The following is a 26,871-nucleotide window of genomic DNA, read 5'->3' on the forward strand; positions in this document are numbered from 1 at the left end:
TAAATGGAAGACTTCTTCAAACAAGCCTTTAAATATTTAAAGAAAAATATAAGCCATGCAAGCAGCTTACCATTGTACTTTCAAGCCTGTCAGCCCATCTTACCTTTAATATGTGCTTCTGAAAGTCGGGCACGGAGCTGCTCAAGTTCTAAGCAATGCTTTCTTTTCATTTCCTCAATTTCTGTTACATATTTGTCTGACAGATCCATCTTCATTTTCATTATGTCCTCTTTATATTGCAGTGCAAGGGAAGACCTTAAGGAATCTAATTCATGCCTGTGTTGCTCTTTAAGTTCTGCCTGCAAACAGGCAAGTTCCTCCTACGTAAGAAATGGGTTAGAAAGACATCTTCAGCTTTCAAGAAACCATGATGGGAGTATTTCACCAACAGCACCACATGAGCTGCACAGCAAGGCAACTGTTTGACAGGCTTGTATCTGATTTTGCTCAGTTCCTGCCACCCGGAGGACACAAAGTTACAGAACACCATATTTCATCAGTTCTGCTATGCTGAGAAGAATTTCAAGTTGCTAATTTACAATAATGAATTAATTAAATTATAATTAATTAATTAAAAATAATTAAACCTTAATAAATGTCTCAAATTAATCAATGTTCTGCTAAGAGCCAGGAATCAGACATCAATTTTTATGCAGGTCATGTAATGGACAACAGAACTTCGATATATCAAAAATACTACCTGATGTTGCTCCAGCTGTTGATTTAGCTGACCAAGTGCATCCCTTCTCTCTCTCTCAGCAGCCTCTTCAAAAACTGCAATAGAAGAACTGAGAAAAGCATTTTAAAGTTGAAGATTGTACCATGTGTCACAAATTAAGTTAAATTAACTTGGTGACTTACGATGTACTACTGAAAGTAGACACAGGGCAGCCAGAACAACTGCTCAGGACTGTGCACTCATGACTTCCATCACTGTGCTTTCAACCTAATGCCCAACCCAAATATATTTAGATGCTACCACATCTTTTATATACTCAAAAAGAGAATGGAAGCATGCTTTCCTAACAGGAGATGAAAGGAAAATAATAGATCACCTGTTGTCCCCAGCTGGATCTTGACTCACTTCCAACTCTGACAGTGGATATTCCTTCAGTTCTTGCAGTCTCTGATGCAGCAAAGTCAATTCTTCTCTGTAGTTTTCTTCAGCAACTCTTAACTTTGTTTCAAAATAAAGTCTCAGTTGCTCCAGTTCAGCTTCATGCTCACTTCTTCTTTGCTGTCGCTGCTGTTCAAATTCTTGTTTTAAGTGCTCTATCTCTTCCACCCGTGATGCACGAGCCAGGAGCTGCTCTTTTAGCTCTGGGGTGGAAGCAAAACCAACACAAGTACTCAGATGTACAAATCTGTAGGCTGAGTCATTCTGTGAAAATCTTTTAGATTTTAAGAAAGCAGTGAAGTGCTATCCCACAAGTTACGTGAGATGATTAACTTCTGGAAGATAAAACCCTTCTTCCTCAGAAGACAGCAAAACCATGTTCTGCATTCATACTGCATTCAGAGAAACCATCCTCATTGCTAGAATCACAACTACCAGCAGACTGCAATGCCCTCCTTGTCTCCTTGTGCTTCAGGTCTGGGCCAGCGACATGCAGAGTCCTGCAATACTGCTCAACTTTCACATCTGCTTGTTGTAGCAACCAGAAGAAATCGTTTGGCCAAGAACATTTTATTTGCTCCAGGGAAAATTATGCAACCAACAAAATCAACTTTAGCACAAACTATGCAGAAAACAAAGTCACAAGAAAGAAAAAATAAAAATCCATTCTGGATTCCTTTAGTGATGATGGTTTGACTACCCATCATTAGCTCAAGGAAGGGGTAAGCTAATTGAATTAAAAAGAACCATCCAACAAATAAAATAATGTAAAAAAATAAAAAGAATGCAGTAGAGAACAGTGACCAAGGCTGATTCAGCAAGGCACCCTCCTTCCAGGCAGTGAGGGCAATGGCCAGCACTGCAGCATACTTATGAACTCTCAGAGTTTTCTTCTCCATGTTCTGTTTTAAAGAAGCTGTAACATACAGCAAGTGAAAAGGCAGGAAAAAAACCACAAAAGTCGTAAGAGGGAATTAAAAAAAGATTCCCAGATGGCTCCACTTCCTAGATGACTGAAGTTAGCTGAATCCCTATAGAATCAACTGAAGATGAACTGCCTTTCAAGAAGAAAGATCTTGGGAAAAGCATCTGCTTACGTCATGCAAGAAGAAAAACCCCAGAAACATTTATGGAAAGAGAGGATGCCACCCAGGAAGCAATAGAGCTGATTGTCAGTGTGTTTTTGTGGAGCAAACAAAAAAATGCACACATGGCAATGAAAAAGTCTCACAGCAAACATGCAAACAGAAAGAGTAAGTAGATGGCACCAAGCCTGCTTCCAAAGGGAGCTGCTGCCAAGCACAGGGACCTGTGGAATCAAGTGACAAGCAGGGACTAGTAACACCACTAATGGGACTGGGAGGGAAAATCCAATCTGCCACAGGGAGATTTTGCCTCACCTGCAGTCTGCCAGCACAAAATAAGCCAGGAGAAGTGTTCAACAGTTTTGAACTGGCATATCACTCTTACATTAGAGAAGCAATCCTATTGTCCAGCTGCTGTGGCTTGAACCCACCACCAGGAGTCCTCAAACCAATTCAAATGCATTGGCAAATGATCACTCAAGTGAAGAAAAGCAGAGTAAAACAAAACAACTGTAAGGACTCACACACCAAAGGAGATATCCTCACCTGGATCATGGGCTTGCATTCTGGTCTCCCCATCTCAAGCAAGATGAAGAAGAAATAGAAAGGGTCCAAAGAATGTGAACGTGAGTGATTAGAAACATGGAAAGACATTTGAGATGTTAATTAAGATTAGGGCTACAGAGAGGAAATACAAGAATTCCTGACAATGCTATCTGCTAGAATACTGTAATATCAAAACAGAGATCTGAAACAGCCAGGGTAAAGTCTGACTAGATAGAAAAAGTACGTATTCAATTTATGACCAAAAACGCACTAAAAAATGAAAATCCTCACAAAACCCTATTATACTGCAAAAGCTACCTAGTTACATTCTATAGAAAATCTGAAATTGCATTTACAGCAAAAGGCAGATGTAACATGCTTCAACTACCCCTTAGTGTTAGTTTCAGTACGAGGTGAACACACAGAGCCAAGGTTAATGACTTTGTCTCTGGCGTTTTTATTGTTCCAGAATTTCTTCTTCCATGTATCTGTTTGTACACACACATCTGAGACATGTTCTGCTTAATTTCAACCAAAAATGTGTCATCTCCGATTACTACACTGTGAATTTAACTGCTTTAATGCACCTAAATCTTGAATCAGGTATCTCAAGGTTCACAAAGCACAGAGTGCCAGATTTCAAATTCACTAATTTCTCTCAAGCATTAAAGCTTTCATAAGCTCAATAAAGATACACTTAAGACTAACCTAAAAAAAATAACAAAAACAAACCCAAAGCTATTCATGCTTAATTGCTCTGCACAATGTTTTTCTTTTGTATTTGGCCTTTAGGTTTAGGGGATTTGTTTATTTTTTAAACAGAAGCATTGTTATGGAAAAGGGAAATTATTTTTAGCCCTTCAGGAAAAAAAACCCCCACATTATTGTTCAATTTTTATTTCAGAAGTAGCACCTGAATGTTTTTATTTTCTTTTCTAAATATAAATATCTTTAAAATATAGAGAAGAATCCCTGGGTTAAAGTGAAAAGTCTTTCAGAAGATGGTGAATCTTCCTTTGGAGTGTCAATGAAAAAGCATTTTGTTTATCTCACCTCAAATGTGAAAGAGGAAAAAAAGTAACTTCTACTTCCAGATATAATCTAATTACACAATTGGAAAGTGTTTCTGCCTTTTTCTTTTAAAGCAGACTGGTCTCTTACTTATCTCCAAATAAAAGAAAATACATCATAGTCACAATAAACCACTCAAAGTCACACACTAAGTGGTGATCTACCTTCAGTGGACAGTTCTCAGTTGAATTCCTACCCACTTCCATGCATATATTCATACAAACAGGAGCAAGTTATTGCACTGATCAGTATCTTCTCCATTTAACCTAACTACATTATACATAATTTTACATTGCAATGAAAAGTATTTCTTTTTCACTGAAGATTTTTACAGGATGCTGGAACACTGTGGGAAGAGGAACAGCAGGAGGGAGCTGTTCCCCACAGCCACACCATGCTTTTTGACGTTGCAAAAACAACCAGTCATCTGACACCGAATCACCTCTCACTTCAGAAACAGCTTACTACAGCACAACGCACTGATGCTCCTGTGACCTACCTGTGTGTTTGCAGTACATTGTTAGAAGTATTTCATGTCAATACTGTGGTGTACTTCTACATGGAGAAGAGGTAAAAAATTACAAGTGTCAGTTCTGAACATACCACTGAGCTCCTGCCGATTTGCTCGGGTACTGTCGAGCTGAGACCAAAGCTGCCGGATTTCTTCTTGTGACTGAGCCTTGAGCTCTTCATGCCTGACCTGAAGCTCCTCCAGCTGTGCAAAACATTTAAAAACAATTTTGTTCTAAATGTTTGTTTTTTATGCAACAGGCAGTTCTGTCAGAAACAGGTGGAAATACTGGGTGACAACCAGACTCTCAGCTCCTGACCCAGGGATAGCGAGTAGCACTTAATGGTTAGACCTGCTCCTCTCAAAGGGAGGAGTTTATTCCTGATCCATGTTTATCATCACTGGCAAAAATTAATGGAACACAGAAACCAGAAAATTCAGCATGTAAATACAGAAGAAGCACCAAATGGCACACAGGCAATTGCATTCAGAAAAACAGCTTTATAAACTCCCAGAGTATTTATCTACTTTATGAGATACATTTTAGTTCTTCAGTAAAATCCCTAAATACAAAAAAGTTGCTCAATTATATGTAGATGGTTCCGTTTTTGTTATATTATATATAGGGCAATCAATCATTCAAAACACAAAGAAACCTATCTTACCTCCTTCTGAAGAGTCTGTTCTTTTCCTTGGCTCTTCTTCACATCTTCTAGGTGTTGGGTATGTTCAGTCTGCAGCTGTTCTTGTAATTGTGTAACGGCCAACTGGTGTTGCTTCTCCAGGTCTACACATTTTGCTAAAATTAAAAATTAGTTCTGTTATACCACCATCCTGGTTTCTGAATAACCTGTATAACTTCAGTGAAAGTAAAATAGAAAGGCATGTCTCTGACTAGCACACTAGCTTACAGGGAATTGCAAAAAATACTTGAATAGTCAAGTACTTGAAATTCAAACACTTTGCCACAGTGCTTCCTAGTTCTCTGCATCCCACACTGTTAGCCAAGAGGGAACCAACAGCCAGAGGGATGAGATCTGCTCTCTGCATAGATGAGGTAGAGGCACATCCCTGGAACAAGGAATGCAGCAGTTCTTCACAGCCTGCAAACACAGAATTTCTCCAATGACCACACTCTGCAGCATGCAGAGAGATGAATGGGAAGGACTAGGAGAGCTCACGCCAAGTGTGCTCTGCCTCAGCACTGGGCACTCTCTGAACCCCTGTGAACTTGCTGCTACCTCATTTGGCCAACAAATCTTGACCGTCCCAGAAAGAATCTGCAATCAAGTGACCACATCCCAGTCACAGTAAGCTGCACGGGGTGCACAGGCCTCGGCAAGTTGAAAAGGAATCATCCAGTGCCCTTAGCACTGCAGTTCCAGCTATCTGGAGAGTCTTACTCCCCATGCCTCCCACCTGCAGACTGCCTCAGAGCCAGGCAACCTGACTGGCTCTCTCTTCTCACTCTATGGCACACAACATCCCACGGCTTCTTTCATGGGATCACTGACAGTAATTGTGCCAGTCAACCACTATCTTGTCAAACGTGTCAGATATGAGAGACCTACACAAGCTTTTCATAGTCCTCTCTCCCACCTGCACCTCAGCAAAAGGCAAAGAGAGGTACCTGCCTAGGTACTCATCCAGATTTTGTTCTTCAAGTTAATGAAAACTCCAATTACAACAGTCTCAAAAACATCACTTCCAGAACAGTATTTCAAAAAGTTACTGTCCCATCAAGCTTTAAATATTCACAATCCAAACCCATTCTTTTGTTAGTAGAACCTTCTATGGATTCTATTGATATTAATTGGAAAACAGCACCTCCCTTTAATAGGAAAACACTCCAGCTCATATTCCCTGGAATTCCAAAGGCAAGGCAGCTAACGAGGCTTTAAATAATTTTTTATTTACATCCTGTTTTCTACACAGTCTTTTGCCATCAGCCCAGTTTTCAAGTAAGAGTACATGGATATATCTTGTACTTGCCTTTTACATAGGTTCTAAAAACACTTGGTTCGCTTTGCCATTGCTCAACATGGACAATTGCTTCCCAGACCATGGCACTTACTTTTAGACTGTTCATTCTCAAGAGAAAGAAGCTCCAGCTCTGTTTTGACTTTTTCCAATTCCATTTCCAGAGTTTTCTGCAGTTCCACCATTTCAGTCTGGTGTTTTTCAGACAGTTCTTCACGTGTGCTTTCCAAACGCATCTCAGACTCCAATTGCCAGTCTCTTTTAAGACTCTAAGAGAGCAAACACATTTAGTAAATTAGTACCTTTTTCCCCCCCATATTTCCTCCTCCATTTGCCTTCTAAAATAAACATGTAGTAGACTGAAAGAAGTTTTTTCTTGTATGAAGAACTGAATTTGTACCTCTAAAGCCTGGATATGTGTCTCTTCCATTTCCAATTCTATTTTCTTTCTCTGATCAACTGTGAAATAAAATACTAATTATTAATAAAGTTGCATAAAATGTTATGATTAAATTTTAAGTAGAAATATGGATGAGATTACCAGGTTGGGAATCAAATTCAGGGCTTGAATAGGAAGGCATGCAGAAGTGCAAGGTACCACATTCTGTCCAAGTCTCCTGTTATGCTACACCCCAGGAATTCACTTTTGTTTTAGAAAATAAGCATCTAGAAGTTACAACTGCAAAGACAACCCTGAAGGTTAAGTTCAGCTTAATTAGCAAAGGAAAGTCTTTTTTTTTTAGTGTAATGCTCTCTGTAGAAAGAAAACACAACAACCCACCACTCCCCTACACACCTTTATTCCTGAAGATATAAATTCAAATGCTCATCAGTGTCACTCTGGATGTTAGCATTTCACTGCACATCACTATTAAGTGCTTGAATCATCTCAGTCTCGAGAGACACAGCAAAAGAATAGCAGGCAGCAGAAGGAAGCAGGAAACCTCCTACTTCCTGCTTAGGAAACAGAATGCAAGGCAGATGCTGTTTTCTGCTCAATTTTTTTTTCAGATTCATTTCAACTTCTTGTTCAGCACCTTTCCTGACCTGTAGGAACCCTGTAAAGGCCTAGTCCGCTTCTCACAGCTTCCATGGACTGTCACCTGAGCTTACAACTTTATTGCAAGTCTTTCAGTAAGAAATGAGAACTCAAGAGACTAAAATGGTGCCAGATACCCATCTAAGGGTCCAGTAGAGGAAGAAATATCAGTTAAAAGACAGGTCATGCCCAGCCCTTGCCTTCCCTGAAATGTCTTTATACTAGCCCCCTAGGTAACACTACCCACAAGTCCCCAACAGGTCTCCTGCATCATCTAATCCGATTCTCCTTCTCAGCCCCTAAATTCAAACTTTTATAAGGCTGTTATGCGCTTATTAAGCTATACTGCCAAAACACATGTAAACAGCACTGATCTTAAGAACTGGATACAGATCTCCTGCTCCCAAATCCCACCATGCCACCAGTTCACTCCATTATTGCTGATAACAAATTATTTCCTACTCTCAGGTCAAAAAGACACAGCCTTAAAATATTCTTTTTCTCTCAGTGAAGGAATGGTTCCAAAACTTCTTTAGTGAATTTCTGCAACCCTCACATTTCTCCAGAAATTCCTCAAACTCTACCAGAGCTCCATCAGTAGGCCTTAAGTACTATCAAGTATAGCCTTCCTCTTGCTGATGTCAAAATTCAATCTTATATCAAACACATGCAACAAAGGACACCTAGTTGCAGGTTCTCAATGAGCCCTTCAGCTCACTCCTCTGTCCTCCTTTTGAAACCACTGAGAGGATAAACCAGGAAGCATTTCCATATCTTTTCAGACACACAACAGCAGTCAGTGCTGACCCAGGACAATAAAACACTTAAGACACATAAGGGATAAGAGCTCAACTCTTTGCACTTGCAGTTTTTTAGAGGAGCTCTGTCTAATGCCTCCTGAAAGCAACTAGCTCATTACACTGTTATTTTACAGAAGCAGCAGCAGAACACCCATATAGCTTAAGAAAAATTAAACTTAGGTCTGGACAGCTTCATTTTGGCATGTAAGCTGTGCAGCCTTGCACACACCAGCTTCTGTCCCTATCCAAGCGACCAGCTGTCACTCAAAAGGCCAGCTCCATGACAGGACCTTGTGGAGGAAGAAAAACATTGATGGGATTGCAATTCCATTATTGCCTAGTTTTAATACCTAGTTCTTGCTGATATTTTGACTTCAGGTCTTCTTTTTCCTTCAGACACTGCTCTTTCATCTTCTCTGCCTCCAGCTGATGGCGGCTTTGCAGAATGGCCACCTCCTGAGCCCGCTTGTCGTTCAGCATCTCCCGCAGCTCCACCAGGGCAGTTTCCTTTTCTTTCCTCAGGTTTGACTGGGTAAGCTCCAGCTGGGAGGTGTGCATGTTGTTTAAGCTTAGGCGTAAGGCTTCCAGTTCAAGGCTGTGCAGTGTCTGTAATGGAGAAGAAGAAGGGTCTTTCATTCCCCTCTAATGAAATGTGTTCGCTTTCCTCATGACCAGTTTCACTTTCAATTGTTCTCTGTTTAGACTTATGCGGGGAAGAAAAGAACAGTTTCCCACATCAAAACGCCTAAGTTTTGCCTTTCTGTGTCTGAAAAGTGCTTCTTCATGGCAGGGATGGAACCCTGAAAATAAGCTGACTTTTGTCACAGTGAGATTCGCATCACATTTTAAGTGCACAGTAAAAGGTGTTCCTTACCTCTTGACTTCATCTACCAAATACCTTCCAACTGTCCACTCCCTCACAATGTCACCAGAGCAAAGCTCACCCCAGCCTTTCCCCATCTGTTAGAAATCTCCTCCTATTTGCTATTGGTTATAATTTGTTAAAAAGCAAAAAGTCTGAAGCGGCGTTGAGAAAGTAGAAGTAAAATTCATCCTGTCTCATGGAAAAAAAAAGGAATATCCAACACTTAGAAATGGCTGCTAAAACAGACCAATCAAACTTCAGTTCTTAAATAAACTAAACAGTACACAGACATCTTCCAGTAAGACCTAATACTAGATACATTCTTTTCATTTCCACTTTGATTTAGTGGAAGTGTTCAAAAACCCAGTAAATGTTTAGAGGAAAATGTCAATTTCACATGTTTAAGTTTAGCATGAAAACATTCCTAATGACAGTAATGGGAAACTTGAAAAGTGGGAGGGGTTTATTTTAAATTTTAATGAATTTTAGTAATTTTTGTTAAATTTATTAAGACGTGGAAAATGAAAAAGTAGGTGTTTGTTGCTGTTTTTTTTAGAAACGCATTCATTTAAGCACTCAGTTTTCTTCAGAATTAATGTTAATACACAATGACAACAAGAATCCTGGAGAATGTAGAAAGTATCTAGTACCACCCACCAAGGGAATACTCCTAATTTTTCAGTCACAGCACTACATAGAACAGCACACATTGTATGCAAGGATCCTTTTTCTGCAACAGCTGGGTAACACAGGTGAGCCCTGTGGGGTTTTTCACCTGTGACTGAAGCTGCGCTTGCTCCAGCTCTGCTTTGTGTGCAGCTGCCATTTGCTTCTGAAATTCATCCAACAGGTGCTGCTGTTCTTTTTTTAGCTCAGCACGGACCTTCTCCATTTCCTTTTGGTGTCTAGTCACCAGTTCAGAGATTTCACGATCGTGCTCTCGTTCGTGCACCTGCAGAGAAAGAGCTTTCTTCAAAACATGGCTCGTTAGCCCCTAGTAGAGTCTTGAGCCAGAACACTCCCCTCCTCCTGACCCCAAATCAAGGACTCCACAGGAAAACAATAGATTTTTGCTTCTCTAAAACATTTATACTGCTTAAACGACAAACAACACAAAGTGAGTCTATTTTTCTGAAATAAACCCAATTACAGCCTTTACCTTTTTTATGAAAGCAATCTGTTCCTTTCTTTCTTCTTCCAACTTCTGCTGGTTTTCCACTTTATCTTTTATTTCAGCATTTAACTCTTCTATCTGAAAACAGGCATTCAGACATTTGCAATTACTACCTTAAGCGTTGCGAAATGCCAAGACTCCTGCCATTCGCAGGGTTTCCTACCCTCTTCCTATGTGTCCAACTCACTTTAGTTAACTGGGCCAGGTGCTGAGTCTCCATTTTATCCATCTCCTCCTTGTAATGTTTCACCATCTCAGACTGTGCCTCCTGCACAGCTTGTGCAGACTGAAGGGACTCCTGCAAGCGAGTCTCCAGCTCCCAACGGACCTGCTTCAAGTGGGCAATTTCTTCTGCCAACTGGCTTTTTTTCTCACTGTATTCAGTACTTTTTGCCTTTATTTCAGCATTAAGCTTCTGAATTTCCAGCTTGCTGAAGTTTAATCTGTCTTCATATCCCAGTCTTTCACACTCCTGTATTTCTTTGAGGTTTTTCACTTCAGCACTAAGTTCATGTATGTGTTTCTCAAGATCCCCAATGATGCCAGCGTTCTCTGCTAGTGCTTTGTCTGCTTTTACCAGATCCCCCTCCATGCCAGATAATCTCTCTCCTAAGGCTGCTTTTTCCTTCAGTAACAGTGCTAGATTTTCTTCTTTATTATTGATTTCAGCTTTGAGCAACTCCTGTTCTTTCAGCAATGTCTCTTCAGATACAGTTTTCTGACCAAGCAGCTCTGCTATTGTCTGGTTTTTAGCCCTCTGAGCGTCAAGCTGGCTTTGCATTTGATCCCTCTGACTTTGCAAAACAGCCAACTGACGGCCAAAGAGAGACTGTACTTCACTTGTCACAGAATCAGAAGCTGTTTTCTGCTCTTGAACCTCTTTCACTAGTTGCTCCTGAGTTCGCAGCCGCACCATCAACATTTCTTTTTCCTCCTGGAGGTCCTTCACCATTTCTTGCCAGGTAGAGGATTTTGACACTTGTGTTAAAGGCTCTACAGCACCATAAGGTTGGCCTCTATCCCCACCCTGCTGCTTTACTAGAAACAATATTTTATTTTCAAGTTCTCTCTCCTTCTCTGTTTTTTGAAGAAGTTCTTTTTCACAATGGATCCGTGCCTCACGCTCCTCATCCAGTTCTACATGCAGAGAAGACAGCTCAGCCATTACTTTTTCCCATTTTCCAACAGCTTCTTGGGTCTCCTGATAAGACTTCTTCAAGGCTGATTCCTTCTCATGGAGCTGCTCAGTTAGCTTCACACATCTCTCTAATAAACAAGCTGCCTCATCATCCTTAATGTCACTGTGGTCACTTATTTTGTTTTGCTGCAGGGAGCTATCTGACAAAAATGAAACAAAGCCCTCTGCTCCCACCTCAGTCTCTTCAAAAGCCTCTTGAGCCAAACTGCTAGGACACATTTCCTCATCAAGGCCAAAGTTTAACAGAGGAGGTATAAAATCTCTATCAGGCTCTTGAAGTAAACTACTGTCTAACCCATACCTACTGCATCTACCTTCTTCAATGGCCTCACCTTCAGAAGTGCTGGACACACATGACTCTTGTCCCTCTGTGGAGATGAGGTACTTAGCCAACAAGCCTTCAGCCCCACTGAGAAGCTCTAGTTCTGACAAGTGTTCTTCAGACAGGTCCTCTCCTTCACTACCCTCATTATTCTCTGTCCTCTTGGAATTTATAATTTCTTCTAATGGGTCCCTCAAGGAGTCTGCTCCCATGTCATCCTGTAACTCCAGTTCTTCATGAACTAGCTCAACTTGACCTTTCAACTGCTGCTCTTTATTCCACGCGATCTCAAGCTCTGTGCTCTGCAACTGCGACACTGTTGGTAAAATCTGATTTTCCTTCAATTTCCTTAGCTTTTTATTGGAGGCAATCTTTTCATCATGCTTTTGCCTTGCATCTATACTCTTTTCAGCCTCATAAAATTGTTTCTCTTTTAATCTCTGAATGAAAGAATTCAGTTTCTGAATCTCTTCCTTCAAGGACTGTTTTTCTTGTTTATATCGCTGGGCTTCCTTGACTTGCTCTTTTGCATCAGAGAGTTGAGACTTGAGACCACCAATTAAATCCTCATATTTAGTCTCAATTTCAGATTTTGCTCTCTGGAAGTCTTCCTGCTGGTTTTCAAGTTTCCTTCTTAAATTTTCTTTATCAATTTCAGATTGACTAAGACTATTATTTAAATCAATTATTATGCCATTCAACTTCTGAATGTGCTCTTCAGAATTCAGAGCACAGAGTTCTTTTTTTAACTGTTCAAGTCCATTCTTATATTTTAAAATTATTTTTTCTTCATATGCCTGCCTGACTTCTGCAACCTCTCTTCTGCGGCACTTCTCCAGCTCAGCCCTCAGGTTCTCCAACTGTCTGCAAGTATCCTTTTCATGACTGGTTTTCAGTTCTTCAATACATTGCTGTTCTTTCATTTTGGATCCAGCTATTTCATTTTTTAATTCAGTGATTTCTGAGTCCCGGAGAGAAAGGGTGTCTTGTAGGACAGACAAGCTTAATCTTTCCGATGTCACTAGATCCTGAAGACTTTTAATATGTTGTTCTTTTTCTCCCATGCTTTTGCACAGCTGTTGCATTGTATCTTTCATATCCTCTTCCATTTGCAAAAGAAGATTTTCTTTATCTTTGGCATTCTTAAAAATAAAATATTATCATATGAAATATGCCATGGAAATATCATGTGTTTTAATCTCCTTAAGCCTCATATTTTTCATGTATCTTCACAAATACTATTTACTGTTCAGTGCTGAGTGTATCATTGGCCTAGACAACAGGATTTTTAAGCACATCTTTGAGAATGGAAAGTACTACTGAAACACTCTTCAAGTGTGGCAACAAGTATGAATTGTCCAAGCAATAACAAATGTCACTGACTCCAAAGAGAAAGAAAATAGCAGACGTAACAAATTTTGGGTATTTTAATTAAATATAAAAATAGGAATCACAGCTACACACACCTCTCCATCTCACATCCAGTTGCACAGAGAAAACACTTCCCACAGGCAGGACTTGGCCAACAGAACAACCATGTCAAACTTCAACTCATCTGGCTTACTTAGAAGTTGAAAGCTTCTACCTTCAGCATTGCTGGTTATGTGCTTCAAAGAAATCAGCCCTTTTAAGCTACTCCTTTACTAGATGCTAGTAATAAAAATCCCTATAAATTTGTTTCTAAAGGAAAAGACTTTTTTCATGACAATCCCCTGACAGCAGGGAGAGTTATCATCAAATCTGAAATATGTATTATATAAAATAAGTATCTGTTATGTGCTTTTTGAGTTTCTTCATTCATAATGCTTGTTTCTGAAATGATGACATCAAAATATTCCCACACAAGCTTTTAACTTTGTTTTATATTTGCAACTAACACGTTTAGATACAGTTCACTTTGCCTCTCATCTAGGAACCTAAATGTATTGTTACATGACCACACAGCATAGCCAGCAAGCTTCACCCCACTGCAAGGCCCTGTCAGTTATGCTCCCACTTGTCTCAGTTCAACAAACACCAGAGGGACTTCCTCCTGATGGAAACTTGTTAATGTTTTATAACAGTAGAGTGACAGAGTTAAAGTTCTTCTTTAGCAAAACTTTCTTCTGCAGCAGAAACAGATGGAGTAATTGCAATAAATAAGCAAATTTCAAAGAGTCAGAATCATGGAATGGTTGGGTTGGAAGGGACCTTGAGGACCACTGAGTTCCAACTCCTTCACCATGGGCAGGGACACCTCCTACCAGCCCAGGTTGCTCCAAGCCCCATCCAACCTGCCCTTCAACACTGCCAGGGATGGGGCAGCCACAGCTTCCCTGGGCAACCTGGGCCTGTGTTTCACCACCTTCTCAGGAAAGAATTTCCTCCTAATGTCTAACCTAAATCTCCCCTCTTTCAGCTTGAAGCCATTCCCCTTCATCTTATCCCTCCCTGCTCTTGTCCCAAGTCCCTCCCCAGCTTTCCTGGAGCCCCTTCAGGCACTGGAAGGTGCTCTAAGGTCTTCCTGGAGCCTCCTCTTCTCCATGCTGAACAACCTCAACTTCCTCAGCCTGTCTCCAGACCAGAGCTGCTCCAGCCCCCTGATCATCTCCATGGCCTCCTCTGGACTTGCTGCAACAGAACCAAATCCTTATTTCATACTAAAAAATCTTAAATTGAGAGCAGCTATTGTGCCTAAACTGAATGTCACCACCTTTCAGAATAATAGATTTTTAGTTCCATACTAAAGTGTGGTTTTATTCCTGAAGCATCAATGTTACCTCATGCACAAATGTTTATTGCAGGCTCTTCCTGCAAGACTTCCTTGGCTAACAGAAACACAAAAAAATGCTAAAAGCCTAGAACTTATAATTATAAAGGTACTTTAAACAGTTTTTACCTTTTGAGAAGACTCAAGCTGTAGTTCCAGGTCATGAGCTTTCTGACGCAGCATCTCCAAATGTGTATTTTGCTCTTCCAGACGGTTTTGAAACAAGGACATCTGCTGCTGAGCTTCTAACACTTCATTTTTCTCAGAGCTTTTATTCCTCAGCATCTCATTAACCTGAACACATAAGGGTATTTAGTCAGAAGAAAGCTTATATCAGAGTAACTCAGACACAAGTGTCACTCTGCATAAAAGATAATGTATTAATTTACTACATATTTACCCTAAGTCTTTCATTCTCAATGAATAAGAGTCTCCCTAAAAAGTCAGGCAACATTGGTCACGTTTTAGATACTATTACTTACTGTAAAGATTAAACATTAGATAATTCAACTCTATGAAGCCCCTAAAACAAAGCAGGACTTCCAATGGACTGGACATACTGGTGGTGGTCTTAGCAGTGCCGGGTTAATGGTTGGACTAGATCTTAAAGGACTTTTCCAACCAAAATGATTCTATGATCCTATGATTCTGCTAAGAAGATAATGAACAAAACCAGTCTTTGAAAAGGATTTACAGCTCAATATTACTACAGTATTTTTCTCTCCATCTCCCTCCAAATGAAAACATTTTCCCCTATGGGGATAAAATGAAACATGGTTTATTCATTTTTAAAACCTTTTCCTAATGACTTTGCTAAAACTAAGATGATAATATTTAAGAAAGGATTAGTAATTTATTATCTACATTGCCATGCTTCCACAAAGAACTTAAATCATATTACTAGTCTTGTTTAGAACTTGCTGAAGTGCTATTTAGAGGCTTTATTGTTTCTTACAATGCCTTTTGGAACAAATCCCAAGAATCATCTCTCAAGTAATTGTCACCGTTACCCCATATTTTGTCAACACCAGTCAGAATTGTACACAGAAAATAGTATTTTTCTTCTTTTCCAAAGTTAGAATTTCATTTGGCACAGGATTCATTTTCCAGGGAATGAGTGACTACTTCAAGATAACCCTTGAACTTCAGTAAGCCTCAGGTGTTTGGGTTTTTTAATTTTTTAAACCGCCCTTCCTATCCAGACATTCAAGACATTTATTCCCTCCCAGCCCAATGCTAATCTTGCAAACCTGCAATGGTAAATAAACATAAATATTACTGTTTGGTACATGCTACAAAGCTCCTCAGACAACAAATATACAGGTGTTCAGAAAGAACACCCAACAGAACACTGAGCATGACCAAAAAATAATAAGGTATTAAAAAAAAAATAAAGTAAAGGAACGGCCACAGTATATTTTACTGTCCAGGAGTTGGATGCTTGATCAACTTGTTGCTCTGAAGCAGGTTCCTGTGTCACAGGAGCTGCTTCAACCACCTTCAGATTATTTTAAACCTCCTTCTTTCAGCCAAGTCACATTGTCTCAGTGTAGCATGTTTCTGTGTAACAGCTGAGCTGTTGGAGTTGCCCATGCACACACTCTGAGCTTTCCTTGGCAAAGGCAAGGAGAACTGATCACATGTGAGCCCCTATCATTACAGTGATTGTTGTGTACAGATGCCAAACCACTGACCAGATTGGGTAAAATTCCCTAAAAAGGGCTAAATTAACGGACAAAGAAGTGTAATTACCTCCCAAAGGTTACAAAAGCAAGTAAGTGCAAAATATAAGGATGTCTCCAGGATTTCTCCCTAGCAACTGGAGAAAACTCTGCCTCTCCTTGAATAATTTTCCCTGTGCACTGCAACCAGAACTATGAAGATCTATATGATAAGCTCAAGATGTTTTTATGTTCATATTCCAAACCTGTTCCTATTCTCTTTGTAAGGAAGCAAAAATGGGAGGAGATGCACACCTGATGTAACTGAAGCTGTAAATCCTGGATCTCACCAGCTGCACACACAGCCTCCTCTTGGAGGTCGTCCCGATCCTTCTTCGCCTCTTGAAGGCAGCTTGTTAGTTTCCTGATGACTTCGTTCTGCTCTTGAACAGTAGCTTCCTATGTGAATCATGAGAAGGGCAAAATATTCTTCACAAATTAGGAAGTTTCCTCAAAGGAAAGCTGTTAAGAGTCTTAAAAAGAACAAACTTGCACCAAAGGACCAGAAATGTTTGTGTCTGAACATGATGGCAGGCATGATGAATGAGGAATCTTACACTGACTAATGACAAATCTAAAGTGCCTTTTTAAACCAACGATAGGATACCAGTAGTTAAATCAATACTTAAACATGTTGTGACTCTTGTAAAAGAAATCAAGTTTTCTATAGGATATAATGAATATTTAGTACTCCCTAAGTTTTTCCTATCTGTCAGCTCTGCTTTTCAGCTGAGAGAAAGCTCACAGGATACAATGATCCTATTTTATGTTAACCACATTAACTTTTAGAATTTATTTCTCACCAACAGGAAATGTATGTTTTTCCCCAGTCCAAGAAGGAGAAAAACAGCATGGAAAGGGAGAAGTAACTATTCTTCAAAAGGACCTGATAACTTTCCTTACACAGAAATGTTAGAGCAAGGGAACTCAAAATAGCACAAGTCCCATGTTTTTACAATGAGCCCCTACATCAATGTATAATTAACTAGACTTGCCTTGGTGATTCTTGCAGGTTCTCTGTAAAGGCCTATTCCTCAATATAATAAGAAAAATTATCAATAAAAACTAGTAGCAGATGTCCAACTATTTCTCAGCAGAATAACTGAACTATGCATTTCATAAAAACTCTCTATAAATAGAAGCACTTCAAGTTTAATTTTACTCTCACTTGATTCAAGCAATATGAAGTCCTACACTAGTAAATGGAAAACCTCAGGACTGCTTTTCATAGCACATATTAGCAAGGTAAAGTACTTTTCAATAAAAACCAACACTTGAGTTTTACCTCCTAAATATTTTAGGATTAAAATAAAGTACTATTATCCCCATTACCCAACTCTGCAGAACACACCTGAAGTTTCATAGAGTCCCTGTGCTGTGTAAGTTGCTCCTGTAGCTGCTCCATCTGTGCAGTGAGTCCTCTGAGTGCTTCCTCTTTCTCCAGAAGTCTGTTCTCTAACTCAGCTACCCTCGCCTGACACATCTTAGCATCAAGCTCACTGCGTTCTGCAGCAGAATGTATTCTAACTTTCTTCAGAAAAGAAACAAAAATATATTTATTCATCAAAACAATGTATCATTCCCACTTTGTGATTATTCTGAATATGAATTCAAGCTTCAAATCCAGGCAAATTCTACTTTAAAAGTAACTCAACACTAGGAATTTGTATTTAATAGAAACATAATATATTAAAGTCCTTAATTCTTAAAAGTTTCAGATAAAAAATTTTCCTAGGTAACAATTTTTATATAGTACTTTAAGGCACTAAGAAAAAATAGGGAGAAGAACCTTGTGATTCTATAGCACCCAGCTGTGGCAAAGTGCCAGTCTGACACGTGTTGGGATTTAAAATACATTCCAGCTTACAAGTGGGCAGGGGTGGCATACTACCAAAATTAAACAAGGATTTTCCATACATCTGTGCTGACTGGAGAACAGTCCATCCACAGGAAAAAGAACACTGCAACATTCTTGATTTAACATTCAACTCAAGTGTAAGCAGCTATTGCAAATAAATATTCAACACACTCTGAGTTTCTGTGTCCATTAACAGCAAAACAAGAATACAAGTACAAAGGGAGAATCTGCTCCAATGAACCCTGTGGTTTCCACTATCATGTATTTTATTTTAAATACTTTCTGGTTTTAGCGTATGAAACAATTAAAGAATTAACCTACTTTTCAATTAAAAACATCATTCAAATTTCACTGGGCAAGGTCCATGATTTCACTGAAAGCACTTCTCTGAGCAACCAATTTCACATGTACACACAGATAAATACCTGTTTTGGACTGCAAAACAGTGAAATCACATCACTTTTATCACATTTTATAACAAAGCTCAAGAACTACTCATTTTAGTAACTAATTATCATACCCGTCTTTCACTATAGCCCATCATCTTCACTAATGATATATTCCATTTCACTTACTTCAGCCACAGGCTCATTCTGTACATCCCAGCTGGACAAGGCAGCACTTTCCTGGTAAGTAACCAAACAAAACAAAGACTACATTGTGGCCATTTCAAAGGTACGTAAGGAAAAGCTGAATTATTTTGGAAGCACGTTAAGCACAGGAGCCAGGAATGCTCATGTTGTGCAACAACAGACCACTGAGACTGACTTCAATGCTAAACTTAGCTAAACTTGACCATCCATGGCCAAATGAATGAAATAAATGCATAAATAAAACCATCCAGACAAGTAAAAAAGCAGTACTATTTTCTAGTGCACACACTTCATGTAGTTTAATATCTTGACAGATATTAGCCTCTCACTAAATTCACAAGACGAAGATGACTGCAGCACTACCTGCAAAAGGCAGCCCATACACCTCCCTGTATATTGAAGCTGCATAAAGTGGTTTCCAGTGGCTACTGGTGCCCTCTCCATGTAACCTAGAAAGCAATTCCATTTGCTTCACAAACCAACGATTTTCACAGAAGCTGTTTCAGAGCAGCAAGTGATTTTTGTTTGTTAGTTAACTGAAATGTACGTGAATATAATAAGGACCCTGCTGACAATGGTATGGCTTAGTGACAAAACACTGCATGCTTTTTTCTTAGTGCAGACAGCACAAAAGACACAGACTCATAAAAGCCTTTGCAATGCTAACATCACCTTCAGGATATCCTGAATACACCAGGGATAACCTCACAACAGAAAACAGGATAATATATGCAAATTATATCCACCATTCTTTCAGGCTGGCAAAGACACTAGCTTGATGCTATTCTTGAATGTTGCGAAAACACATCAACAGCTGGAGAGATGCTTTTTATGCAGGCACCAACTCTCCAAAACTCACAAATCTCTGCCTAAACTACACGCCAAAATGCACTGGGAAACTGCTTCTTAAACACAACTCCCAGAAAAGGACAGATACATTTTGTCACAGCCAGAGAGTTGCCTTGTAGCTTCTGAGGCTTGTGAAAGCATTAGCCAACCAATTCTGAAGCAAATGGGATTCCTATAAAAAAAAAACCTGTTTAAAACTACCTTTTGCTTATTTTTATTATGAGAAAAAAAAAGAGAAAGAAAGCATGACTGCCTAATCCACAGCTGATATCAAAGTACTGCTTGTGAGCTGAAGCAAGAAAGCAACTGCTTAATTCAGGCAGAGCAGTACATCTATTAGCAGATGTCTGTTAACTTCAAGCTGTATCAGAAGCTGTTTCTTGTGTACTGACATGACTACAGGGCTATCTCTAGGTCATCAGTACAAACATGCTGACAGAGATCAGGCAAAAGCTGAGTCACATTTTAAACAAATTTGTCAGAGAACGTAACATCTCTGCTGGCTTTACAATGGCTACCAAGAGCATGCTGGAACAAAGTATAGGTTTTCAGAAAACACGAAACACATTTGAGCCAGCGAAGTGATATAAAACCAAATTAATGCTGTGCATTATAAAGTCCTGTCAGTTTTGTTCGTGCCTCTCAGTCTGGATTTGCCATTTGATGGAGTCACAGCCAGACAACCAGAAGCCTGCCCAAAGAGAAGTTCATGGCAGCGACAGACCACAATTAGCAGACTAACTGCAGACAGCTCCTTGACCACACCAGCTGCCCACTCCACTCCATATAATGGAGATGTTTGGATGAGGTTTGATTAGGAAAAACCCTCCAGTTTTGTTCAGTTATTTACACACCTTTGCAAAAGAATTACAAGTGACACTACATCAGTACACTTCTCATTGGCAGCTTGTTGACAGTGCCAGAGCCAATACCCAATGAATCACCTGGAATCCTCGTTATCTGCAGATGGAGTGATAAATACTCCAGAAATACTAAGATTTACCTCCATCTCCGTTGCTGTCTCCAGTAGGGTGGCATCTTCAGCCTTACTCTCTACACCTTGACCAACATCTTGGGCCGCTGGTGCGTGCTCTTCCTGCGGAAGGTCATGCGTGTGGACAGACGAGCCCTTCCTCTTCGCCGTCTTTTTCTGCGACTGCGAGAGGTCACTTTTGGTTTTTCGTTGTCTGAAGTGAGCAAACTGTGCAGGAAAGATTGGAAGAGGCAGAGGGAGAGGTAAGTGAGGAAAAGGTAGCACAATATTAACACAGTCATGGGTGACGAAGGTCCTGTCTTGATAAAATATGTACATCTGCAGAAAAACTGCTTGATCCTCCTACTTCCTGCACGTTCAGAACATGCTGGATAACTGTGCCATTCAGCAAGAAATCTCACCCCAGTACTAAAGGCTCATTTCAAGGCAAGAATCAGATTTTACTCAGTGAAACTTTGTGTGTCAATGACAATCCAGGATTACAGCAAGACAGATTAGTTAAGGAATGGGGTATTAATATGCTAAAATAACTAGTGAAAAATAATAATTGAGCAATCTTCCCGCAAGAACAGAAAAAAACCAATAACCCCCTAGAAATGTATCTAAACAGATCCTGGCCAGCATAAGCTTTAAGATTAAAATTAACGGGAAGTGAATCCTCACGCTCCTTCCCTGCCACCCCCTTAAGAAAATATAGCAAAACTTCCTAGCCAGAAAGCAGCCTACAGTACATAAATAGAAAATCAATTAAGCCAGGTCATTTTAATTTCTTCTGTTGGAGAATCAGATGCTCTACTTTATCAGAGCATCACAGCTCTATGAAGCACCAGGGACTTGCAAAGAATGTCACTGACAGAATGTATTACCCAAGTTTCCTTAGCCCCTTAAACAGCTTAAAAAGGATTATTGTATTTTCAACTCTAGTATTGCATTTAGGCAGCATTTCCAAGTAACATCTCCCTCACAGCATAAATCCAGGCATCCTTCTCATAAGGAAAAAGCCTTCTCCACAGTTACAACCACAAGTTATCAAGTGCACTGTTAACACACCCTTGAGATGAGATAAAACAGTCAAACAATGACAGGATGTAAACATAATTGTCAAGTTCTACCTGCAATATTTATGAGAATGCACTGCTTGTCAGCTTGTTTTTCCTGTAAAACAGTCACCTGACAGAAAAATCTTGTCTCTTTCTCTTCATTCAACTTGTGAAATGGATGTAGTTCATTCCTTTCTCCTTTACACTCGTGACACTATAGCAATTTCTACCTGGCAGCTTAGCTGCTGAACAGATCCACGGTGGCATCTGCTACCCTGAGCAGCTGGTTTAAAAGGTGTGTTTCCAGAAAGGCACCAGCTTCTTATCAGCAGGTAAGATGTTTTAATACAAATAGTAAGATTATGTTCTCTAGTTATTAATACCGAATGCAGATTAAGCAAAGATTGCCAGGTGCTGCGTTGTCTTTGATAACCAAAATGAAGAGACCAGTAAATAAAGCTGCAGTGAGAGACAAACGCTATTATCTGAGATCAGGTTTTAACAGCAGCACTTACTAATGGCAACATATGTCAAAAAAAAAAAAAGCTACTGCACTAATTAACCTGATAACATGGTGAAAAGGAACAGGAGGAAGCCTACAGAAAAAATTGAGAGCAGATGAAGCTGCTGAAGCAGGAAAAAAAGTAAAAACATGAGTAAAACAATCAGCAAAGATGTGAAATGAAAAGGCAAAGAGAGTGGCCATCATAGAGAGCAGTTAATGACTTCATTAAGGGAGACCAAGTATTTGACAAGAAAATATCAAAAGTTGGCATGACTTAACATTGAAGCCAGGGTGAATTTTTAAACGCAAAGCTCAGAGAAAACAAAACTTATTTTTCCCCATTAATATTCATTAAACATAGGAAATTACAATACGAATCATCCAAAGTGCTCCAAAATTTTACAGAACTACTGGACTTACAATCTGTCAAAGTGTCCAGGATTAAACACTCTCCAGATTTATGGAATCACTGGATGGGGAAAAGTGCTAGCTGGGGCAGTATCAGGTTTCCAAAGCCTCTAATTAGCTACAAGAATGTAAGTGTCCTTTCAAGAGTATCATAAGATACACAGACAGACATGGAACACGAAGCAGTGTGTGTGCATATGAAGAAAGCACAAAACACTGATTCTCCCCCAACCCAGTGAGATCCCATTGAGGGCCCAATTCTCAGTTTGCTTTCTAGCAGCACATGCAAAGGCAAAAGCTCCACTTTTAGCCGAGACATGGAATGCCACAGGAACACCAACAGGACTGTCCAGCTCCGCATCCAAAGAAGCTCTCCACACAGAACACGTGGACTTTCCACAGGTACCAATATACTGCAACTTCATTTCACCAGGCGCAGCCAGTTACAAGTAACATCCCCAAGGCACCTCCAGATCAGTAGGGCCAGCACCACACGAGCATTGCAGAACAACATTTTGGTTGTGTGGTCCCCATATCACCTCCATCCTCAATTAACTGCTGTGCTGACACCTTTGCACCACATCACTGCAACCCTACTGGCACCAGTAGCATGAGACAGGAGACAGGACACACAGCACACACAGCACTGCTCAGCCCTCCCCAGCCTTCCTCTCATGTCATTTGCTCCTTGACTTACTACTCTACATGCTGCAGAAATTAGGACCAATCGCAGAATCATTAAGGTTGGAAAAGACCTTTAAGGTCATCAAGTCCAACTGTCAACCCAACACCACCATGCCAACTAAACCATATCCTGAAGTGCCACATCTACGTGTGTTTTGAACATCTCCAGGGATGGCGACTCCACCACTTCCCAGGGCAGCCTGTTCCAGTGCTTGACCACTCTTTCCTCAAAGAAATTTATCCTAATAGCCAAACTAAACCTTCCCTGGTGCAACATTTCCTCTCGTCCTATTGCTTATTACTTGAGAGAACAGACTGACACCCCTCCTCATTCCAACCTCCTCTCAGGCAGTTGCAGAGCCAGAAGGTCTCCCCTCAGCCTCCTTTTCTCCAGACTGAACACTCCCAGTTCCCTCAGCTGCTCCTTCTAAGAACAAAACACCCACCAAAAACGGATCAGAGCAGAAAACTACAACAGCACCAAACAGAAACAGCTTGTTCAAATAAACCTCAGTCCACCTCTTAGATACGGTAAACATAAACACAAATGCTCTTAGACAAAACCCAGAAGTATTTTCTAGAGCTTCCTCCAACTGATGAAGTGGGGAAAACTTCTTGGAATAAAAGGCACCAGAGGCCTGCAACACCCAGGACTCAGGCTCCTGAGCCCTGCCACTGTGAGCACCCTCACAGGGAGGGGGTGAGATGGTTCAGGAAGCAGTTCTGGATCAACACTGAACACCTCCCTGTCTGTCTGGAGATGGGGTCACCTTAAGCTCCTGCAGGCCCACATCCCAGGAAGCTAATACTGCACCTGCTCACAGTCACTTCTCCCTTTCAAAATGGCTTTTGTATTCATGAGGAGGGCAGCACAAAGAAAACAAGAAAAAAGAAAAGGAAAAGAACAAAAAGGAGGGACATTTCCCTACTAGTCTAATACAGAAGAGCCTTCAAAACCATGAGCTATGGAGAGGAAGTCACAGTCTACAGCCCACCTACTTGGAAGCATGACCATATCCTGCTAGGCCTAAGAACACACAAAGGTCTATGCTGAGTAAGACCAAGGGTGTATTTATTCCAGTAATCAGCCCAATATGCACCTATTCCATAACTTAGCTCTACAACAGCAGGTATATGAAGCAACAGTACAAAACCAGGACAAGCATACAGCCATGTATTCTAGCAATCTGGTGTCAGGACACTAGGGAATCTACAGCTCATGTTTTTGCCTTCCAGAGCCAAAAATACTATTATTTGTGCCTAATAAGCCCCAATGGGTTTTACTGCCATTCATTTGTCCAGGTGTTTTTTTGAAAATTGCCCATGATCTGCTAGCTATGTCATGGATTTCTGTTGTATTTTAATAAGCAGAGGAAGCACTACATCTGTTTCTGCCTTCCTAAACCCTTTCCTCTCCTCACAGTACACCAGGTATAGGATACCATGCAATAGCAACACTGATGGACTGCTAGTTGTTTTTTTTTAATGGTAAATGAGATATATTTAACTCAGTTGTTTGTTTTTTTTTTAAATAAATGCAACACAAGCTCTGCACACATAACTTGTAATATAATGCAAGTCCCTAGGTCTTTTTTTTTTCCAAAGGCAAACAACAGCTGTACAACAGGTGGGAACTAATAACTTACTCAAGGCAAGTCCATCACATTTTTCTAACTATAAACAGATACTGCACTTAAGAGAGGAGGGTTTCAAAAGAAATGTTAACTTAAGTCTTGCTACTGCTAACGTAACTTTTCAACCTGAAGAACTCCTGTTCTTAAGTTTCCTCTCTTGGTATTAACCCAAAAACTAATCACACAAGTGCTCTCCAACAAGGGATTGTGTCCACACAGGACATATCAAGGCTATGAGGGCAAGTGGATAAGGAGCTGCTGGACAGGAACAGGGAGTGTGGCAACCATGGCAGCACTTGGGTGGGACAGGCCAGGGACAGAGGAGCTGCACTGCCCACCACCAAGCTGCTTCAGTGCAGCTTCAGCCACCATCCCACTCCCCTCCCAGTAACACTCTCTTTAATTGTCCTCCACACAGCACTGGGAGGAGAGAGCTGAAAGAGAAACACAGGGGACTGCTAGAAAAGACCTGAGGCGGACGCTGCAGCTCCAAGCCACCTCCCACTCCACCAACTAGATTTCCAGACAGGTCCCCTGCAGATAGGGCCATGCCCCTACACCAGTGGGAGAGTCACTAGGAGGAATATTAGGGGCGAAAAGGCTCAGCACATCATGGAAAGATCTGATCTGTCCAAAGGTCCCAGCACCCTGTGCAGCCTCAGCCATACCCTTGTAGCTACAGCTCCCCACTTCAGTCACACCGGGATGGTGAGAACAGGGACAAGCTGTAGCTGCAGACCAGCAAGCCTAACTCAGCAACAGCTTCCCAAAAGAGAAACATGACAATAACAGCTAAAAAAAAAAAACAGCAGAAATGCTGAATTAGAAGAAAACTAATCAGGCATTTGTAACTTGCTTCTTGAACACCATTTCCAACTCAAAGCCCAAACTACACGGGTTAACAACACATCAAGTGCTCATCACGTAGTTGCAGGTGATAATTACTAAGAGAACGTTACTTCACTGCATCAGTCGTGTTGCACGATCTCTCCACGCAGCCGCACCAAACTACACCTGGTTGAAGGCGCGTAACGGCTCCAAGCGTGTGAAGGGTGCGGTAACAGCAGGACTGGGGACAAACCAGCCCAGCTCGGCTAGTTCTCCAGGGACTCACCAGCAGATGCGAGGGCAAGCAGACTCGTCACTGCAGCAGCAAAACATGCAACACCCCTTCCTAAGGTTTCTCACCTACAAATACGGTATTTCCACAAGTAACTGAGTGGAACCCGAGGTAGAAACGGGAGAAGGAGGAGGAAAAACAAAACAACAACAAGAAAAACCACCTAAACCAATGAAACAAAAAGAGATCAACAACCCCACCGCAAGTGTTCTAGGGGACGACACACGGCCTTACTCTCAGCTGCTCCTCGGTCACCGACGATAACAACACTCACCTCAGCGCTGACTCCGGAGCCCCCGGGCCCGGCGGCACCGCAGGGCGCCCCCTCCCCCCCCGCACACCGGGATACCCCCCACGCCAAGGCCCCAGCCCCTCCTCACCTTGGCCCTGCCGGCCTCCAGCTTCCGCCTGCGCTCCTCCGCCTCCTCCTCGCGGTCCATGCGGAGGGCCCGCCGGGGCCCGGCCCGCGCCCCTGCCCGCCCCGAGCGCCGCTCGCCGCCCCGCAGTCCGCGGCGGGGCCCGGGCCGCTCCGCCGATGGCCGCCCCCGCCAGCGCCGGCCAATGGGAGAGCGCGGGCCCGGCGACGGGAGGAAGCTGCTCCGCCATTGGCGGGGATCGCCGCCGCCGGGAGGGGCGGCAGCCAATGGCGAGAGCAGCCGTTAGCCTGGCCCCGCCCACCGACGCTAACTGACTCCTGGGAGCGACCGCGCCAGTCGCGCCGCCTCAGCTGAGCCCGCCTCACCTCAGCTGAGCCCGCCTCACCTCAGCTGAGCCCGCCTCACCTCAGCTGAGCCCGCCTCACCTCAGCCCCACCTCAGCCCAGCCCCGCCTCACCTCAGCCCCGCCTCAGCCGAGCCCGCCTCAGCCGAGCCCGCCTCGCCTCAGCTGAGCCCGCCTCACCTCAGCCCGCCTCGCCTCAGCCCCGCCTCACCTCAGCCCAGCCCAGCCCGCCCCGCCTCACCTCACCTCAGACCGCCCCGCCACCTCAGCCCCGCCTCAGCTGAGCCC

The 26,871-nt window shown here is 41.7% G+C and overlaps 1 protein-coding gene across 11 annotated transcripts in view; it reads right to left on the reverse strand.

The window, feature by feature from the left end:
- Positions 1-26,377, reverse strand: part of PCNT (pericentrin) — a 90,306-nt gene extending 63,929 nt beyond the window's left edge. For 8 of the 11 annotated variants that reach the window (XM_051623760.1, XM_051623761.1, XM_051623758.1 and 5 more), the window contains exons 1-18: positions 26,244-26,377; positions 20,482-20,679; positions 18,612-18,662; positions 17,530-17,709; positions 16,434-16,577; positions 14,587-14,751; positions 10,376-12,850; positions 10,174-10,266; positions 9,790-9,966; positions 8,500-8,755; positions 6,711-6,769; positions 6,405-6,579; positions 4,996-5,129; positions 4,423-4,534; positions 2,749-2,781; positions 1,056-1,320; positions 701-788; positions 104-320 (exon numbers count right to left, since the gene is read on the reverse strand). In XM_051623760.1, the coding sequence (XP_051479720.1) occupies positions 104-320; positions 701-788; positions 1,056-1,320; positions 2,749-2,781; positions 4,423-4,534; positions 4,996-5,129; positions 6,405-6,579; positions 6,711-6,769; positions 8,500-8,755; positions 9,790-9,966; positions 10,174-10,266; positions 10,376-12,850; positions 14,587-14,751; positions 16,434-16,577; positions 17,530-17,709; positions 18,612-18,662; positions 20,482-20,679; positions 26,244-26,303 (4,882 nt within the window). In that variant the 5' untranslated portion in view covers positions 26,304-26,377. The remainder of the gene's footprint in view (positions 1-103; positions 321-700; positions 789-1,055; positions 1,321-2,748; positions 2,782-4,422; positions 4,535-4,995; positions 5,130-6,404; positions 6,580-6,710; positions 6,770-8,499; positions 8,756-9,789; positions 9,967-10,173; positions 10,267-10,375; positions 12,851-14,586; positions 14,752-16,433; positions 16,578-17,529; positions 17,710-18,611; positions 18,663-20,481; positions 20,680-26,243) is intronic. The other 3 variants (XM_051623757.1, XM_051623764.1, XM_051623765.1) reach the window with 3 other exon arrangements.
- Between the last annotated feature and the right edge of the window lie 494 nt (positions 26,378-26,871).

The sequence above is a fragment of the Apus apus genome, chromosome 6 (genome assembly GCF_020740795.1).
Source record: "Apus apus isolate bApuApu2 chromosome 6, bApuApu2.pri.cur, whole genome shotgun sequence".
Lineage (NCBI taxonomy): Eukaryota > Metazoa > Chordata > Aves > Apodiformes > Apodidae > Apus > Apus apus.